Source organism: Dermatophagoides pteronyssinus, unplaced genomic scaffold (genome assembly GCF_027571235.1).
Source record: "Dermatophagoides pteronyssinus isolate colony J.1.1.1.1 unplaced genomic scaffold, Derpt_VIB-CSIC_2022.12 sq0060, whole genome shotgun sequence".
Classification (NCBI taxonomy): domain Eukaryota; kingdom Metazoa; phylum Arthropoda; class Arachnida; order Sarcoptiformes; family Pyroglyphidae; genus Dermatophagoides; species Dermatophagoides pteronyssinus.
Genome location: NW_027461580.1, coordinates 37788 through 59095, shown reverse-complemented (window position 1 = coordinate 59095; position 21308 = coordinate 37788). Strand labels below are relative to the sequence as shown.

At 28.8% G+C, this 21308-nt stretch overlaps 3 protein-coding genes across 4 annotated transcripts; 1 reads left to right on the top strand and 2 right to left on the bottom strand.

Annotated features, from left to right (window-relative positions):
* Window positions 1-27: 27 nt before the first annotated feature.
* LOC113797174 (uncharacterized) lies at window positions 28-5341 on the bottom strand. Its single transcript, XM_027347513.2, has 5 exons — window positions 3358-5341; window positions 1926-2330; window positions 827-1850; window positions 594-748; window positions 28-460 (listed from the first exon to the last, which is right to left on the bottom strand). Exons 1-5 carry the CDS (start codon window positions 3641-3643, stop codon window positions 237-239), a joined length of 2094 nt encoding a protein of 697 aa, XP_027203314.2. The 5' UTR covers window positions 3644-5341; the 3' UTR covers window positions 28-236.
* A 2187-nt stretch (window positions 5342-7528) lies between these two features.
* Window positions 7529-9718, bottom strand: LOC113797153 (uncharacterized). Its single transcript, XM_027347489.2, has one exon. It carries the CDS (start codon window positions 9567-9569, stop codon window positions 7902-7904), a length of 1668 nt encoding a protein of 555 aa, XP_027203290.2. The 5' UTR covers window positions 9570-9718; the 3' UTR covers window positions 7529-7901.
* A 1680-nt stretch (window positions 9719-11398) lies between these two features.
* rau (RA domain-containing protein rau) lies at window positions 11399-20802 on the top strand. 2 transcript variants are annotated; one of them, XM_075824253.1, is made up of 5 exons: window positions 11399-11655; window positions 14182-14591; window positions 19139-19917; window positions 19992-20127; window positions 20190-20802. In XM_075824253.1, the coding sequence occupies exons 3-5, from the start codon at window positions 19195-19197 to the stop codon at window positions 20579-20581; spliced, it is 1251 nt and encodes a 416-aa protein (XP_075680368.1). In that variant the 5' UTR covers window positions 11399-11655; window positions 14182-14591; window positions 19139-19194; the 3' UTR covers window positions 20582-20802. The 2 variants fall into 2 exon arrangements, with proteins under 2 accessions (XP_075680368.1, XP_027203277.2); XM_027347476.2 differs by lacking the exon at window positions 11399-11655 and having other exon boundaries at window positions 14075-14591.
* Window positions 20803-21308: the final 506 nt, after the last annotated feature.

The window sequence follows — 21308 nt, the reverse complement described above, 5'->3', positions numbered from 1 at the left end:
TAAATTACAAAACAAAAAAAATTTAACCTGATCTTTGAATATTTTTGATCTTGTTTTTTTTTGTTCGGATTGAATTTGATTTAGTTGAAAAAAGTGGAAAAAAATTGGAAGGAAGTGAAAGTGGAAAAAAGATGAGTTCGGTGATGTTGTCCGTATAGGACGTTTATTGTTTTGTTCGAATCTATCACATTTGAATTGAAAAAAGGAAAGAATTGTGGATGCTCCAACAGAAATCATTAAACATCGATATCTTCATTGGTTTGAAATTTCGATTGATGTTGTTGATGATGATGATGTGATGATTGTAATGGTAGCTGTTGTTGTAATGATCCATGATGATTCATCAGTTTTATTGAATTTTCTTTCATTATTATTTCGTCTATTTGTTGTTGATGACGTTGCTGTTGTAATTGTATTTTATAACCAATCTTTTTGAATTTGAATGCCAATTGTTCATAAACTATTAGTGAATAAATAATATGTCGAATATTAAAAAAAGATAAACGGAAATTCATTAGTAATATGTAATTAAATGCATATCAACGTCAACCTAATAATAATGATGATTATAATGATTGAAAATAGAAACTTACTTAAATTGAAACTCATTGCTACTAATGTCATACCGCCTAGTATATAGATGACTATAATAATGATTCGTTTTTTTGATTCCGTTTGATTTTGATTTGCTGTCGATGATGATGATGATAATGTTTTTTCGGGTAAAATGTCGCCAAAACCAATTGTGCTATTGTGATTTAGATTGAATATAATTATGTAAATCACTATTGTGAGAAAAAAATTAGGAAATATGAAAAAGACATACCTAAGTGTAACAAAACAAAAATAGGCACCATCAAGAATGGGTAACCCTTCCCAAATATGAAACATAATACTACCGGCCATTATATACAATGTAATCAATAGAAAACAGAAATAGAATGGTACATTATTAGTTGCCATTCGACTATTATTTGCGCCAAAATCATCAAAACCTAAATTTGATGAATCTGATTGATGTAATTTATGATACAAATGATGATGATGATGATGATGTAAATGTTGATGATTAAGATCAAGATCTAATTTATTAATAGATTGATGATGAAAAGCTGTATTGAATGGTGAACCATCACATACACTGGCACCAACATTACTACAATGATGTTGTGGATCTAAAGTTGTTGTACCTGGATAAGTTTGAAATTTTGTATCACAAATATGATGATGATGATCCATTATTGTTGGATCGGATAGTTTTGCCGTTGGATCAGTAATAACCGTAGTGGTAGCATTTGTTGGATCTAAAAGATCACATGAACATGCTCGATTATCATAATGTCCACCAATAGTATTACAGGTTGATACTGGTGGATATAACGAATTTAATTGAGCATAATTTTTCGTTTTATTTCCAATATTATTCATATCTAATGTTGATATAAGACCACCACCACCACCACTATTATTATCATTATTGCCAACAATATTATTCATCGCAATATGATGAATTTGATAATTATCATGATGATGATGATGTTGTAAATGATCTTGGCTATTTAAATTATTCGGTGTATTTGCTGTTGGTGTCGGTGTTGTTGTTGTTGCTACAGCTGCTGCTGCTGTTGTTGTTGGTGTTGATGTTGGTAAATTTTGAAATGAATATGGTGATGATGATGAATCAATACCATTTGGATTACAATGACAACAAAATTGATATAAATATTTAAGACCACGACCAAGTAGACTACCAATTGTAGATAAAAATAATAACATTATCGGTATACCGAATAATGCATAAATTATTGTTGTTAATTTTCCTTCCACTGTTAATGGACGATTAGCGTATCCTTTTAATTTTTGAGAAAAAAAATTCAGTGAAGTTAAGATTAATTTTGTTTTTTTTCAAATTATCAATATCTTACCGATTGTCGTTATAATCGATATACTATACATCCATGAATCAATAAATGACCAACGTGTATAAAGATGTTGTTGATTAGGATTGAATTCTTGTTGCTGTTGTTGTTGTTGATGATCATCATAATTATGATGATGTTCATTTGGTTGTAAATCATCATTATCAATATTATTATTATTATTATCAATATTTATCGATGAACTAGATGATAGATCATAAATCAAAGGCCAATAACCATCTTTGAATGAATCGATTAATGTACGTTGAAATTGTTCAATTTCTTTTGTTGCCATTGTTGTCCAATTTTCTTTATATAAAACATTTAGTTTATATGTTTCAATCCATAAACGATCAACAGTTTCATTACGTATACGTTCAATAAGACGATTTCGTTCAATAATGCTTGGTTCTATTCATTTTTTTTTAAATACAGAAAAATTATCAGAGAAAGCAATAAATCATTATTTTTCCCAACAATTGATAAATCAAAAAACAATATTCCAACAATGTACAAATCCAAAATCAAATTCCATGATCATCAAACGAATATTAAAAAAAAAGAGAGAAAGACGGAAAAAAAAGAAAAAAGAAAAATTCAAACATTAGCCATGAATAATAAAAAAGAATAAAACAAAATTTCACTATTATGATCATCATCATCATCTTTGGTAAAATTAACAACATCATCATCTCTATTGTGTTTTATAGTGAATATATTCCTATCTGTTTCGTTTTATTTATTCTTATCTTTTTGTTGTTGTTGTTGTTGTTATTCATATTCAATTGTAGTTTATTTTTTATTTATTTATTTATTTTAAACAACACGGCTGGTGTTCTTCTATGTAGGTTCATTAACTATAACATCATCATCATCATTATCAACGACCTAAACATCTTTTTTCTTATCATTCTACAAGATTGTAATGTTAATGTTCATCATCATGATGATGATGATGAGAATTTGGAACATTTTTTTTTCACATTTTCAAACCATATTTTCCCTAAGTAAATCTCAAAATATAAAAAAAAAATAATAATGAAAATGGGCATTATTTTTTTTTTTGGCTTTCGGATAGAACAAGAACAACAACAACAAAAAAACGTAACATCAAGAAAAAAAGGTGAATCAAGGGACCCATTCATATAAATTTTTATGATCATCATCATCATTGTTTGGTTGGTTGTTGTTATTTATTTGTTGTTGTTGTTGTTGTTCTCATCATTTCCTGATTCATTTTTTTTTTTTTTTGAAAACAACAACAACAAAAACAACATTAATAATAATTGAATACAAACCAACCAATAACAACTACTTGAACAACAACAAAAAATGAACATTGATTTTAATAAATTGATTTTTTTTTGTTGGAATCGATTCCAAGAAAAATCAATTGGAAAAAATAACAAAAAGAAAATTTTCAATTTTAGTTTTTTACCTTCAAAATGACGAAATAAAAATGCACCAATTATTGTATAGGCAAATACTAAAAGACCAAGGCCAATATGTGAAAATAAAAAGGCAAAAAATTTAAAACAAAAATTCCATTGCCTTCGTATAATAATATTATTATTATTGCCATTTTGATTTTTTTGTCGATTTGATGTTTTATTATTAATATCAGCCGTTGATTTATTAATTGAATTATATGATGGTTGTTTTGGTTGTTTATTAACTACCGTATCTGTTTGATAAGCGGCCGAATCTGTACGATATGATGACATGATTTTTTTCTTTTTTTTTTTGTTTGGTATTCAGAAATTCTTTAGATTCTTTTCAATCTGTGTGTGTGTGGAATTTGATGCTTGTAGTAGAATGTAATGATTCTTTTCTCTTGATGATGCTAATAATGATGATAAGATGAATACATTGAAATAATCAGGAACGCCTCAACCATCACCACCATCAACGCCCACACAATTATTATTCTAATGATAATAATAATAATGTGGATCTTGTTCCCGGGGTTAATCAATCGTCAACAAGGCGACAACATTCTTTTCTTTCATTTTTGTTTGCTCTTTCTATGTGTGTTGGTGTGTATCAAACAATATGGACACATATCATTTTCGGCAATGAAAAAGTTGTTTGTTTTTCTGTTTTTTTTTTGTTTTCTTTGTAATATGAAACATGTACCGAATTGACCGAAAGATAGAAAGAGGATGAAAAAACTTTTTTGTTTCCTCGAGAAACAATGAAGAGAAATAAAAAGTTTACTGACTACTACGGTCTAATGATTATGTTGTTGAAACTTTTGACGATTGAAGAGGATGATGATGATGATGATAATGATGGGAAATGAAACAAAATAGGCGTAAAGAAAATTCAATAATCTAAATAAAATAACAACAACACGTTTTGAACACTTTTAGAATCAAATCAATTCTTTTTGTTTTTCTCTCTCTTAATGATTGATTTACTGATTTGATCAAACAAACAGAAAAACAAAAACCACAAACACAAACAAACAATCAGAATATTCTGTTGAATTGTTTGAAGAATTTTTGATTATCGATGATAATTATGGTGAAAAAAATTCTTTGAAAAAATCATTTTTTTTGTTCGTCGTTTGCAAATTCATTCGATCTTTATGGCGACTATATCGACATCACAGTAATGATAGATTATTTCGAATGTTTTTGGAATCGAATGTTGTGTGTGGGCTACATTTTTAATTTTTTGGGAAAAATTTTTAAAAAATTTCAACGAAAAAAAATGTTTTTGTAACATTGTAAATATTCATATCACTTATTCTTTAAATTTGGACTTGAATGAATGAATCAACCCACAAACGAAAGAATGAAAAATGAATTTGATTTATTGAAATGGATCACTGATGATGATGATGATGATGATGATTCGAAAGCTTTCTTCTTCATCGTTGTTGTTGTTGAACAATTCACAAACATTCATTATTTAGAAAAAAAAGAAACGAAGAATTTCACAGCAATGATATATTCAAATGATTTTTTTTGTTTTGTTTCATTTTCTTTTCAAAACAATTCTCCACATATTATGGATCAAGAATCCAAAAAATAGTCATCCAAAAAAAACCAAGACTGAATAGACCAAAAAATGAACTCGACAAAAAAAAAGAATATTGAAACAAACTCACCAGTGATGGAGAATTATTTTTTTTGGTTCATATATTTTACTTATCATCATCATCATCATTTCCAGAATTTAACAATGAAGAAGAAGACGAAGAACAAGAAGTAGCAGTGTATATATCACAAACCAAAAATTTTTCGCTGTCCACACAGTTCAGTCATTCATTCATTCAGTCAGTTAGTTATATTTTTCAGAAGAAGAAAAAAAAATCGAACCAGAAACAAAACAAAACAAAATGATAATAAAAATAAAACAAGCAATAACTAACATACACATACACAGAGACACAATCCATAATAATAAAATATGGATCAAAGTTGCTCCCAACAAAAAACGAAAAACGAAAAGAAAAGAAACTGGAAAAATTTTCGTTCGATTTAGATTCTGTTCAGTTTGTTGTTTGAATTTTGGATTCCGTTCGGAAAAAAGAAGAAAATTCTGATATCGCATAAATGAAGTATTTTTCCCCTCTCACTATTCGAAAGATGTCTATTCTTTTTTTTTTTTTGGTTCGAATATTGTTTTTTTTGGAGCGATGGGTGGGTGGGGGAAAAAGAATCCAAAATTTTTTCTTTGATCCAATGATAGGTTCCCATTTATATAGTGGGCGTCTATATAATTTTCTCTAGTGGTAGTGGTATTTTTGGTTGTCCCAACAAAAAAAACTGGGAACTAAACTTTTATCCAATTGCGCCCATCCATATTAAAGTAGTAGTTTTTCGTTTGTTTGCTATTCCAATTTTTACAATGGCCCACACCAATTTTTCTGTCGGGATTTTTTTTCTTCCCCCTCCTCCCAACATTTAATACCGACACAGAGACACCCTCCAAACCACAATCAGAATAAAAAGAATAGGCCACGCCCGCTCATACACCCATCTACCCCTTCAACACACACCCACCAATATACACACAGAAATTCTGTTTAATGTTTTTGTCAACCTAGAAGTGAAGAATGGAATGGAAGGAAAGGAAAAATTCAAGTTCCAGTTTTTCGTTTCATTCATTCATTCCATTTACTTAAGTTCGTTTTTCATTATTAATAAAATATTTTCTTAATAGCCAAAAGAGAGAATGAAAACGATACGTTTTAATCATTGAAGAAGAAAAAAAAACCTAAAGAAAGATATTGATAGATTGAGAAACTGATATTGAATGGGGAAGAATAGAGAAAAGAAAAAAGAATCTTGAAAAATGAAATACAGAATCCAAGAATTTCTTCTTCTTTTTTTCTCTTGGTTCGATCGAATGACAAAATGAATATATGGAAAAAAAAGAAAAACTTAAGAGGAGCGGATGTATATGAGTGAATGAATAAAGTGAATGAAGAGAGATCCATTCATTACAATTTGATCGGATTTGAACTCAAATGGATGAAAAGAATATAGTGTTTCCAAGAAATAAAACCAGTTCATCAAACTTGAACTCTATTGAATGAATCCGGTTCGAAATGAAAAAAGAATCAATCAGTTTACACTGATCATTGATCATACTGATGATGATGATCATCATCCGAATCTTTTTCTCTTTCTCCAAATCCGTTAATCAAAATGATCCAAAACTGTAAAACGAAAAAGAAAAGAAAAAACATCAAATTAATAAATGAAGTAATTCTAGCAGCAAAAAAGCAGTGAAAAAAACTTTTAGCTAAATTCATAAAAAAAAAATATTTCAACAAAAAACATCATACATTGGTCACATTGGTCAGCCAAACCAAACCAGAAAAATACAAAATTTCCATTTTTGTTGTTGTCATCATCGTTGGGTGTTGAGATAAATTGTATTCAAAGATTTAAGAAAAAAAAAGAATAAAAAATTTGTCTATTTTTAGTTATTTTTTTACACTTGAATATTCTTCTTCGCCAATTTTATTTATAGTTGTTGTTATAGTTGCTGCTGTTGCTGTAGAAAAGAAAAGAAAAATCGAATGTTTGAATAATGATGATGACAATTCCATCCGGAATCGAATTCGAATCGAATCGAAACCAGAATTCGGATTGAATTGATGATGCTACTTTCTCTCTCTCCCATTATATTCACCAATGAATAGTACACTGGGAGTAATAATCGTTGAATTTTTTTTATTTTTTTATTTCTCAACACTACAATTTCATTCATTGTTTTATTTTTTTTTGTTTTGTTTGGTCGATATTTTAATTTGATTCGATTTTTGTTTTGTTTCTGTAGTTTGTTTCGATGGAAGAAAAAAAACATATAATAATAATAACTAAACGATGTCAGGGCCAGATCTATTTGAATAATTTTTTTGTTTCTTCATTTCACTTTGTTGAAATTCTGAAAAGAATTTTCGTTTTTCCATTTCTTTCTTTTTTTGGTTAGCAAGGAAAAAAACCCTATTGGGCATCATCATCATATAGCATCAGCATGATGTAAAATTTTTTTTTCATTTTATTCACCCCATTCGAAACTAAAAAAAACAAACGAAAATAGATCATTATTTTAAGTTGCTGTTTGAAACAAGCAAAAAAGAAAAATACTTGGAAATTTTTCATTTTTTTTATTATTATTTAAATTGACAGGTTAATGATGATAATAGGTGATGATTGTAAGTGTTTTTTATAAGTTATTAAAAAAAAAATATTCTTGAACAACAACGAAAAAAACACTTGAAAATTTTCAAGTATTTTTTCTTTTGAATTTGGAACATTCAAAATAAAAAAAAACAAAAGAAACACAAAAAAATTGTCAAATCAAAAAAAAAAAAAAAAATCAGAATGACCAGAATCAAACAAGGTGAAAAAAAATTCAACCAACAAAAACATTCGAAACAGGAAACACCTTTTTCCACTTTTGTGTGTATATGTGTGTCGAAATAGAAACGAAAATCTATTCATTCATTCATTTATCCATTTATTGTTTCGAATGATGATGTCCAAGATGTCGGCGACGAATTTTAATTGTTTTTGCAATTCCTGTTGACGATGATTGTCGATTATCATTAGTTGTTGCTGTTGCCGATAATGATGATGTTGATTTTATTTGATGATGGTGATTATGATTATTATTATGATGATGATGATGATGTTGTTGATGTTTTTCCATCATTCGATTGGCAATATCTAACATTGCTGAAGTGGCCGGAAATTGAAATTGATGAAAATGTTCACGTAATGATTTTGATTGTTGTTGTTGTATATCCATCATTTTGTTGATCGATGATGATGATGATCGTTCATCTTTTTTTGAATGATCCAAATGTTTTGATGATCGTACAATATTCAATATGGTTGATTCTCGTTCTTTTGAACCATTTTTCAATGATGATGATGATGATTTACTTTTTCTCTTTATTGATTTTTCTTTTTCTTTTTCTGGTTTTGGTGGTTGTTGTATCAATTTTTCCGATTGCTTTTCATGTTCAATAATAATATTTCCACTTGTTTCGATAACATTAGTAGTAGCAGTAGCATCATGATCATCACCATTTTTGACAAATGGAATGGCTAAATTAAAGCAATCGGGATATGGAACCATTTCCGTTGTAAATATTATCTCTTTCTTTTCATCATCATCATCATCATGAACATTTTCAGATTTTTCATTTTCAATAACATCATCATCATCACTAATATTGGTAACAATAATTTTTTCACCAATTTTTTCAATCTGTTCAATTTTCGGTACAGCTTTTATACGCATCTGTATTGTTTGTCCAAAATAATGATTATCATGCCAAAAACGCCATACACTGTAGAAAATTTTTTCATCATTTATATCGTTTGGTATCATAAAATCCATTTGTACATCAAATTTTTCACCAGCTTTCAATGATAATGGAATGGATTTTTGTCCATTAATTGGATCAATATTTGAACCAAGACATCGAAGTACAGTACCATTAGGCCAATCAAAATTACCATTATTACCAATATGCCAAATTTTTGTAAATCTTGTACCAGGTGTATATTGTTCATAACAATCTTCAGCAATCGTTAGATCACGAAGTAATTCACCAAGTAAAAGTAAAAAATTTTTACGAAACATTTCGATAGCTGGTTTTGCAGCTTTAACAATTGGATTTACCGTTGTTGATGATGTTGAATTTGAATCCAAAGATTTTGGTTTGATTTTAATAAAATCAAATGGATGTAATTCTTCACTACGTTGTTCACATTGTTCACATAATATTATTTCATAACAATGTGAACAAACATAATGTATATTTTCAGCTAAACAAGGCTGTACACAACGATAACAAATAGGAATTTCTTTCATTAATTCTTTTTCATTTTCAATACGTTCAGGTAATCGTTGTAAATCTTGTTCATAATGACGAATTGCTTCAATCATTTGTGTTATTGTCCATGAACCGGATAATGAATTTATCAATATAGACATAAGATCCATTTTTTTCATTTCATTCAATAATGAACGTGATGATTTCTTTTTGGAATTTCGATTCATCGATGTTTTACGTTGGCCATTCATATTATTACCATTACCATTATCATTACCACCATCAACACTAATATTATCATCAATCAATGATAATAAATCGGAAAAAACGGAAAATAACATTCTTTTTCTTTTTCTTGATTTTCTAGAATTCAATTAAAACAAAACATAAATCATGTATGTATGTATCGAACAAAACAATAACAACGCAATTCATTGAAATTTCTCATAGCTCAACGAAGAAAAACAAAAACAAAAAACAAAGAATTGGATTCGAATTCAACACCATCTATCGAATAGATTCAGGAACTATGAAAATCCTGTCATTCTTTTAACAAAAAAAAAGTTATTCAACATTTAAATGTCCATCGATGATCATCTGCTTTCCATTTTTTTTTCGATGATGATGAACCTGTCGGACAAGATGATTTTCTTCTTTTTTTTTGGACATTCAAATCATCATTTTTAAAAAGATTATTATTCTGGAATGATAATTATATAGCCCCAAACGAGATATGATGATCGGTGAAAAAAGGTCGAAGGTCATCAGGCAAAGTAGAATATTTTTTTTTTTCATTAACAAAAAACACAAACACACACATTAACCAATCGAAAGTTTTCATGATGATCATCATCATTCACCATTGCTTCAATGATACTCTATCTTTATTTTTTTGTCGTGAAAAATTTGTTGATGACAAGAATCATTTCATTTGGTCACACACACACACAAGAAATTTGTTTCGCAAACATTTTTTCTTTTTTCCCCTGAAATTAAATAAATGGTGAAAATAAAGTTGTCACATTCGATACTTACATTCATTTTTTTACGAAAAAAAAATTACATTTTTTGCAGAAAGTTTTCCTTCAACATTACCAATGTGTGATCGGCTTGAATAATTTAAATTTTTTTTTCTTCTCAAATTATATGACACCACCATTCATGTTTTAAAAGAAAAGTTAATCCATTCATCACCAACCAACCGACCATCATCAAAAAGTATCAAATGACAATCTTAAATTGTTGTTCTCGCCGCTTGTTGTTTTATGTTCTTTTATAAAGTTAATAATTTCACAAAATGAACTTTTTTTTTCTTTTTCTTCTTCAGTTTGAAAGTTTGAATCAAATTTCATTCGATTTAATAATGTCAACGAAACAAAAACAGAGAACAAAACTTGAAAAAAATAAATAAGAAAAATGCAGTATCAATTAACTGGAGTTGAACATTTTGAATGATTCTTGTATCGTCGGAAAATTGAATTTTTGGTTGGATTTTGTCATTTAATGTATCAATGATAAAGTTCTTTCGGTTCATCGTGTTTATCTTCTTAAAAAAAAGATTTAAAAATCTTTATTTTTTAAAAAATCAAACCACGCCAAAAATCTCAAGGTAACGACGACGATGATGATGATGATCATGATGATGACAGGAAATTCGAATGGTAAAATTATTAAGATTCGAATAATGCAAAATAGCCTAAAGGCAATTCCATTTCGACAGCAGTAGCACAAAGAATGTTGTTGTTGCTGTTGCTGTTGTTGATTATTTCCGTTGACGTTCGATTTTTTTTTTTTTTGATTATGAAAATTTTCAAAAAATCAACATGAACAACGACAACATTCAATTTTAAGCATCTGAATTTCTTCTTTTAATCAAAACTAGAAATTAGATAGATTCACCAACTATCTATCCATCTTACCACCATCATCATTATCATCATAATCAAGTGTCTAAGGTCGAGGTTAAAGTGAGTGAGTGAATGAGCGAAGAAAGCAGGAGAAAGAAATTTCAACTTCCACACAGGTCAAATACATTTCACTTTCATTATTGTATGTGCTTTTTTTATAATAAACTTTTACCTCCCGAATCCATCATCATAATCATCATCATGGTGTTATCTTTTTTTTTCAAATTTCCTTCCCTACAACATTTTTCGATCAAAAAAACATACATACATTCCAGAGTGTGGATGCTTCGACAAAATAGCTTCACGCAAGTAAAATCTATCCAAATCTTTTCAACAAAAAAAAAATCCGAATTAAAAGTGTGAGAATCACATTGCGCGCATACCAAACAACCAAATCAAATCAAACCATAATAGAAAGATAGAAAAAAAAATCAACAAACAGAACAACAGAAAAAAAGCTTGTTGCACAATCTTCAATTGTAATGATCAAAAACAACAACAGCAACCAACATTACTACAGGTAGGTTTGGCTTGATTTTTTTGTTTTGTTTTTTGTTTTCTTAACATCATTATTTTCCTTCCTCGCTCATTCATTCATTCATTCATAGGATAGGATGGGTACTGTAGACCTTTCTCTATCTTTTTTATTCATTCTAACATCTCTCTCTCTCTCTCTCTTTTTCAATATTCATTTGGACTTGAAATGATAAACATCCAGCCATCAAATGTTATGTTCAGTTTTGTTGCTCTTTCTTCCATTTTTTTTCTCATTTGGTAATAATCACATTGATCAATAATCCGTTTTGATTTTTTTTTCCATCTTCTTGTCGTTATTTCGTAATAATGAGGATTTATATAATTTTCTTTTAAACATTTTATTTCATTAACAGACATTTGTTCAACAAACATACACAGTCAGTCAGTCAGTCAGTGTAAGCATCACATATCACCAACGGTCGTTTGATATCTTAAAGATTTTTCATCCTTGTGATTTTCACACGGAACCCAACCAGTCAACTAACTAACCAACCAGCCAGCCAACCAACCAAACCATATGGAAAGATAGAAATTAACGATTGATTTTTATAAAGCAACAGATGTTTTGGTTAACTTTTTATTTTTGGCCAAAATTATGTTCGTCGTTTTGTTTTTTTTTCACATAGTGAACATGTCACCAAAGTATCTGATTTTCAATTTTCTTTTGGTTTTTTTGTTCAATATGTATGTTTGTTGTTGTTGACAATTTCATCATAAGCATTACTTTCGGATCAATTCATTTTTACAAACAAATCTCATTATCTCATTATCATATCCGTTTTTTGTCACCTCCACCCACCTCTCGATTAACTTCAAATCCTATTGGTCTATTGGTGTATGTGTTTTTTTTTTGTAAGTGACCTTTTCTCATACCGAAGACACCATATGTTTTTTCTTTTGATATGATCATGAAATTATCATTAACGTAAACTGTGTATGATTGGCCATCATATATAATCAGTGTCTTCTGTGTATCGTGTGTTTGTATGAATGTAAAATGTTGGTCAATATGGACTACAACGATCCTTAATGATGATTATGATCATCTTCATAATTGTGAATGAAAATTGAATTTCAACAAAATTTTGTTCGTAAAAAACTACAGAGCAACAGTGTTTTGTATAGTTGTGCAAAAGATTATAGTTTAAAAAAAACTCCCATGGCCTCTATTCGGTCTCATCATTATCATCATAATCATCATCATCTCCATTCATAGAAAGATGATAAATCAAAGATGATCATCAATGAAAAATAAAAGACATCTGTGTTGGTTATGTTTTATTGTTTGTGTAATGTGTGTGTGTGTGAATTTAGATTTTAGATTTGTCATTTTTAATTTTCTTTTTTCTTCATAGAAATCTTTTTCAAATGTTTTTTGTTGTTGGAACGACTTTCTTTTCATTTTATTAAAAGATTTCTAACTGAATTTTGCTTCTTCTTTTCAAAAAAAAAATTTCTTTAAATATTTACGATTAAATCATCATCATCATCATCATCATCATTCTATGTAAAATATTTGTCAATAGTGCCGTTATTTTATTCAATTTTTTCAAAACATTTCAATCAAAAATTTTTTTTATTCAATGCTTTTTTTTATTGCAAATATTCAAACATAGAGATTTGGTTTACAAAAAAACTTTACATCTGTAAAATCAGAATGAATAAGATGACTTCTGGAATTTCTTCATTGTCTGAAATATTTATCGATATGATTGGAAAATCCTTATTGCATACAGTTTTTCCACACATTTGTTAATATTATTTCATAAAAAATGATCCAATTTTTGGCTCTAATATGTGTTTGATTGCCGGTTCTTTTTTCTTCTCATTGCTCCGTGTGTGTGTGTGTTTGTGTAAATCTTATTTTTTAAATATCCAAACAATCTGAATATTTTTTTTTTACTTCTTTTGTCGTCCGAAAATTGTGTAAACATAACGCGAATAACGAATATAGAAGAAGTGAAGAAGACCTCCTGCCTTGTTATATTTGATTTTTTTTTGTTGTTGTTCAATTCATTGATCTTCGATCGATGATCAATTTGAACGGCACAGCTGCAGCAGCACGACAAACGAACAACAAAAAAAAACCTTCCGAATGATTGAAGAATTGATCAGCAAAATTTTTCATTCGTCTGTTTGAACGGCACCAGCAACAAAAAAAACTGAATATTTATCGTCATTCTTGATTTGATTTGTTAAATGCGATGAACAATTTCTACGAAAACTTTGATAAAGTTTCGATTTACGATGATCACGATCATTATTGAATAATTTCTTGGCTGTCTCTTCAAAAACAATTTGAATTTGAATGTTTAATTTTTATTCTTTCTGTTTTGTTTTGTTTTGACATTTATAACAAACAAATATTATTTGATTGAATTGATGATGATGATGCAAAATTTTTATTCATTTATGATCAACCAAATCAATCACTGAAAAAAATAATTATATATACAATTGAATTTTGGTTTTGGAAATTCCATTGATCACATCATTTTTTTTTGAACAGTAATGGTTTATGGTGTATTGTGAAGGGAGAAAACCAAACAAAAACCAAAAAAAAAGAAGAAATTCAACATCGAAACAAAAAACATCTTCAACTGGTGAATTTTTCGTTTCTTTCATTTGAATTCTAATTCAAAACAAACGACGACAAGGAAAAAATTGATAATAATCATAATCGATCAACTTTGATTTGTGTTTCTCAATACAATAACCCGATGATTGAAAAAATATTCAATGAAAAAAACAAAACAAAACCTGTTGGTCTTTTGTTCAAATGTAATTTTCAATCATACAACAACAACAGCAAATCGATTTAGATTTTAACAACAGCAACCTTTAACAACGAAAAAAAAAATATCACACCGAATAAGGTATTTCCCATATCTTCTGCCTACTCTTGTTGAGAAAAAAAAGGTAAGTTGTTTTTCTTTATGATTTTCAATTAATGTTAATGAAAAAAAAATCAATAAATATGAAACATCATTGACTGAAACAAAAAAAAATCTAAATCTTAATAATTATTTCCTTTTTCTCAATGAAACATACTTATAATATTCAAACTAAATAAGGTAATTTTAATGGGAAATGTAATAAATAAACGGAAGCCGCGTTTTTTTAAAGAAAAAATTTATCTGAATTTCAAAAAAAACAATTTAAATTAATAATCATCAAGATTAGTTTATTTATAAATAATGCACGCCCTTAATTGATTCTATTCAATTGTTTTGTTTAAGAATCGATTTGTAGTTGATGATTATGATAATGATAGTAATGCCTTAAAGCTATCGATTACCTTAATCATCATCATCAACATCTTTTGAAAATAATTACATAAACATGACGTCTACATTTTTGGTAATGTAATTTTGTTTTCAGTTGTAATGATTTTATTTTATTCTTTAAATGAATGAATGAATGAATGTTTTGCTGATAACTGATGATGGTAGTCTATCTTGAAAGCAAGCAAGCAAACAAACCACCAAATAATGATAATGTTCACCTGTCATCACTTTGAGGATACAAAAGCCAATTTATTCGATAAGGTAAAAAAAATAAGGGAGTTTTGTTCGTTGATGAACATAGCAAATTGATGATCAATCGACGCCTACACAATTCATTTCATTTAATCAAAAAAAAACATTTCTTCATTCGTTCTCATTAGTATTTGAACTAATTTCATTCTGAGAATTTTGTTTTCCATAACATATGTTTAGGTTATTAGTTCGACTGAGTTCTGGTTTGCTGATATTTTTATTCATAATGATGTGCAAGAAATAAAAGAGAGAGAGAGAGACAAGATGCTATCAGAAACTTTAGAATCTTTATGGAAATATTATTAATAACGATTCTCACGATTAAAAACGTTTTTTTCTTTATCATTTTCAAATGAAATTGCATATCTATTAAATAAACACGAGAAGCGAAGCTTCTCGAGAGTGTCGTGCACAAAAAAGTGTAGGTGACCAATAGAAATGTGTTAGGAAATTTTTAATACACAAATGTGATAGAAAGGGTCTGCAGAAATAGTCAGTGTGCGCAACAGTCTGCGCAACACGAAATGTTAACACTTAGGCCCAGGTCTCATTGCAATGGGACCATAGCCTTAGAGAAAATTGTGGTTTGCAAAAAATCCCAATAGGAAAAATAGCCAAAAAGTGGAAATATTCAAATATAATTTAAATTTGGTTCAAGCAGATTAGGTAAGGTTTGTGCAATTAGGTTTTCCAGGAGGAACTAACTAAAGCGCCAATATTTGTGGCTATTTTTGGCGATTTTCTCCACTAGCGGTATTTTCTTGGACCAATTTTCGGTTAGACCCGAAACAAATGGATAGAAAACAAATAAATAATTGGATCGAATCCCAAAGAACAAAACTTCAGCCAAAGATTTGGGAGATGGGCGGCGTAGCCGCTCATCTGCCAGAATCTACGGGCTGAAGCAAGTGTGCGTGCTGCTGGCCAAAGGCCAGCAACACACACTTGTCTTATTAATAAACACGAGAAGCGAAGCTTCTCGAGAGTGTCGTGCACAAAAAAGTATGGTGACCAGAGAAATGTGTTAGGAAATTTTTAATACACAAATGTGATAGAAAGGGTCTGCAGAAATAGTCAGTGTGCGCAACAGTCTGCGCAACACGAAATGTTTCAGGATAGAAACAATTGTTAACGCTTAGGCCCCGGTCTCATTGCAATGGGACCGCGGCCTTAGAGAAAATTGTGGTTTGCAAAAAATCTCAATAGGAAAAATAGCCAAAAAGTGGAAATATTCAAATATAATTTAAATTTGGTTTAAGCAGGTTAGGTTAGGTTTGTGCAATTAGGTTTTCCAGGAGGAACTAACTAAAGCGCCAATATTTGTGGCTATTTTTGGCGATTTTCTCCACTAGCGGTATTTTTTTGACCAATTTTCGGTTAGACCCGAAACAAATAAATAGTTGGATCGATCGCAAAAGAACAAAACTTCAGCCAAAGATTATTCAGAAAATATTATTATCTTGATTGAATATGGTAGTAATAAGGGTATTTCTTTTCATTTTTAGATTAAAGTGAAAAGTTTTAAAAAAAAAATTTCATATTTTGCTTACTAAACTAAATATATGAATCACACTGAATGAATCACATAAGCTTTGACAAAAAAAAATTTCCAAGAAATAGAAAAAAACGGAAATGAAATATTTCGTTTCGGTTAGCCTAATTCACATTTGATCTTTTTTTTTTGGCCACAATTTTTTTTAAAAATCAAATTCTGTCGGTTTAGTTATATAGAAACACATATGGTGGTTTGGCTTGTTTTGTTGTGTGTGTTTGTCATTAAATCTAAACAAAAGCAACGAAAAATATTAATATTTTTTGTTGTTGATAATATGATTCCATCAACAGTGAGAAATAACAGTATGATGCTCTCATTTAATTTGTTTTTTGTTTTTTTTTCTAAATTTCATTCTGGTTTCTTGTTATTCAATCTTTGAATTCTAAATACTAAATAGAAAAAGAAATAGAAAATGATCCAATAAATGTACATTTTATTTGTTGAAAATTTTGAAATTTTATCCACCAACATTGGTTTCCTGTTACCTCTCACTCACTCACTCAATCATTGCTATGGTTCTTTTTCTATCAGCAAACCATATATGTTTATCGTCGATATTGAATATGTATTGTGGCAAACGAAACAAACAACAAAAAAAATCATATCAAAATAAAATAATCAAACAAATTGAAAATTATACAGTTTTTTTGCATGTCCAAATGTTGATCTCGTTCATATGTTTTTTTTCCTCCAATGGTCTGGTCTGGTCTTTTTTTTCTGATGATAATCTTGTTGGTTATCATTGGTGTATAATATTATTGACATTGTCATTTTCGTTGTTTTTTTATCCACTTCTTTTCTGTTGCTTCCTCCTGATAAACAAAATGATGATACTATTGGGTGTGTGTGTGTTTATGTTTTGGTGTGTGATATATAACGAGAAAATGAGAGAGATAACACTTCCGACATTCAATTTTTTTTGGACAATTCTCATAGTCCTTTGCACTCATTTTTTTGTTTGTTTGTTGTGATCATCATCATCATTTAGAATTTTGACACTTTACATTCTTTGTTCATCATTATTTGTTGTGAAATATTTATCTAAATCAATAATCTTTGTATCATGTCATTATTTGAATTGCTAATAATTTGATAACTCTATTATTCCATTATTTGATCTGTCTGGTATTGGTTTTTTCCTTTCCAATTGATAATAAGGGTAATTACTATGGTAATTAGATATTTGAATATTTGATAATAATTTAGTTTCTTATGGTTTATTGATTATCATTTGTAAGCATAAATCATTTGAACTTTGACACTTTTTTTCTTTGACAATGTCTTATATACATTTCATTTGACATTATAATCATTATAATGTTAATTGAATTTGTTTGTGCTTTCTTTAGCTCGATAACCAAAGTGTTTCACCTTTGTTTATTTTACATTTTTTTTCCCATTTGTAAAAAAGTTAATGAATGTTTAGTTTGTTTATATTTATAACCCGATCGTCACCACTTTTTATCGTCATCATCATCCGGGGTTTGACTATTTGACTATCATATATATTGACCATAGTAAATAGTCTTTTTCTTCACTTCTTTTTTTTCCATTAACACCACCAACACATCAATATTAGTGAAATATTTATCATCATAATAAACAAGGATAAACATTGAAGAATTGTGAAAAAAATGTGAAAATAGTATTTACATTCAATCCATTTAAACATAATAAAACACACCAACACAATTGAGCTATATATAATTCATGGACAGAAATATTCAACATTGATCAAAATTGTTTACAAGTTTTTTTTGTTATTGTTGTTGTTGCTGATTAACATCAATATCCAGGTATTTCAATTCAAATCCTAATATATCTCCGGATTGATTATATACATAGATTTACCCATTTTATTTAGCAAAAAAAAAAATTGTTTATGATTTATCTACATAAAGTATATTGTATTTGATTGATGCTTGTTGTTTCCTCTTTTGTGTTTATCTGTATTTGTTTGTATGTATGTTGTTTGTGTGTATGATTCTTTCTCTTTCTCTTTGAGATACCATAATCAAATGAACATCAAATATCATTATTTTTTTTTTTATTGAAATTGATGTCACAATCCATTACATTCTTTTTTTAATCTCCATGAGTGTATATGGATATCTAATCTGATGATTTATATCATACACTTGATGACGATTTCCGATCCAATTTTTTTCTACTTTCTCTCTCTCTCGCTTTCTGATTGTAATCGTTGGTTTCCGAGTAATGATAATAATCATATTGCAAAATCAATTATAATTGACATAGTTATTGTTTTGATGATGATGATGTTGATTTCCACATTAAAATACGTTTAATTTTCATTTCATTGCAGCATAAAAACTTATCGTTTCTTTTTTTATTGTTTTTTCTTTCTTTAGTTTTTGAATTTTATTCCATAATCATCGTTAATATTCGAAGAAAATCAATTTCAATCATGCTCAAATACGTTTCAACACCGATGCCAACATCAACATTGTCGGTTTCAAATGATCAACAAACAATGTTTAATGTTGATCTAAAACGACAATCATCATCATCAACATCATCATCGGATTCAATTTCATTGAATAGTTCTGATTGTAGTTCAAATGGATCATCATCTATAATGAACGATTCTATTGAATCGCCCATCACTCATCATCATTCGAATAATTTATTAGTTCCTGTCATAGACAATCATCATCATCATCTTCGTTCATGGAGTTCATCTTCATCTTCAATATCATCATTACCTAGTCTAATTACGGATAATGTTCCATTATCACCATCATCATCATCATCGATAAATCATTCGACAAAAACTGTTTCATCAACAAATACGATCGATCGTAAAGTTGTAATTAAAATATTTACACGTGTTCTTTGTACAGATGTTGAATATAAAACACTTTCCATATCAAATCATACAACCAGTCGAGAAATTGTACAAATGATATTGAAAAAATTTCGTCTCAATCATCGAGATCCTAATCTTTTTTATTTAACCCTTGAAGCATGGATTAAACAAACCGGTATACCAATACGTAGTGTTATGACATTGGATGATGATGCATGTCCAGCATTACTTCAATCTTGTTATCGACAAAAAGATTTAAAGTTTACATTAGTTATGCGTCGAGGTGAAAATGTTCGCATTCATAATCGATGTCAACATGGAGTAAGTATTTTTCTGAAAGATTTTTCACTAACATTCCTTACTTAATTGTGTTTGTTTTTTTATTATGAAAATAGCCATCAACTTTAAATATTCTCTTATCGGATAGGACAAATGTTGAAGAGTTAACTCGATTAGTTACCGGTATACTTGATCTACCAACGGATAATAAACAATCATATGAGCTTTATGTTTATTCACCTTCTTGTAAAAGTATGTTTCTCGATTATTTATTTGTTTCAATAATTTTATTACTGTAATTATTGTTTTAATAGTTGAACAAAAATTGTCACCAACCGATCGATCATTAGCTATACGTATGGAATGGCCAAATCAGGATTTTAATCGTTTTGAAATCCGTCCATATCAAATCCAACACAACTATCATCATCAATATATAGACAACAACAACAGTAATGATTCTCGTTTGATAATGGCTGATTTTCGAAAAAATTTTAAATCTGAATTTGCAATGAATTTGTTGGGTGCAGCAAATCATAATAAAAACATTACTATTACAGCGGAAAATCGAAATCAACATTGCCAACAATATCATCATCATCATCATCATCATCCTCATTCTCATTATCAATCACATCCACATTTACAGCTAGAACAGCAACATTCAACATCAAAATCAACGACCGGAAAAGTTTTGTACATTTAACCGAAAACTTCTCCTCACACACACACCCCTAAACTATATCAATGTTGTATCATTTTACTTCGGTCATCAACATTTTTTCCCTCTCTCTCTCTCGCCATTTCTAGTCTAACATATTATATCAATGATTTTTTTCCTTCAACATTATTTTTTTTTGCTGTATATTGAAAAAAAACTTATTGTATAACTGACTAACTGAATGACTAAATAAATAGATTCATAATCAAATAATAATAAATAATAAAAACAGAAAATTAATAACAAAGAATAGATTATTCATCAGATTCTTTGAAATTGGTCAATAGTCAAAAAAAAAAAAGATTTCATTCTTGTAATAAAATCGGATTTTTTTTCCAAACTATCATCATCATTACTAAACTTTAGCTACGGATTTTGATAACACAATGACACACACACACACAACAAATTGAATGAAGTTTGGAACATTTCAATTCAATGGGGATAACATCCAAAATCTCATATTTATTTTTGGTCTGGTCTTTTTTTTGCTGATTAAAACACACAAACAGAAACACAGACTAGCTTCATATACTCATTCATATGAAGCCAGTTTGTTTTTTTTTGTGTTGTGAAAAAACTCAGATGAGGACCAGTATGGTCCATATTGGGTGAATGTGTGAGTCGGTACAACAAAACAAAATGTTTTGGCTCAAAACCCTAGAATAATAATAAAAAAGCTATACTTCACACATATGCATAGATACAACAT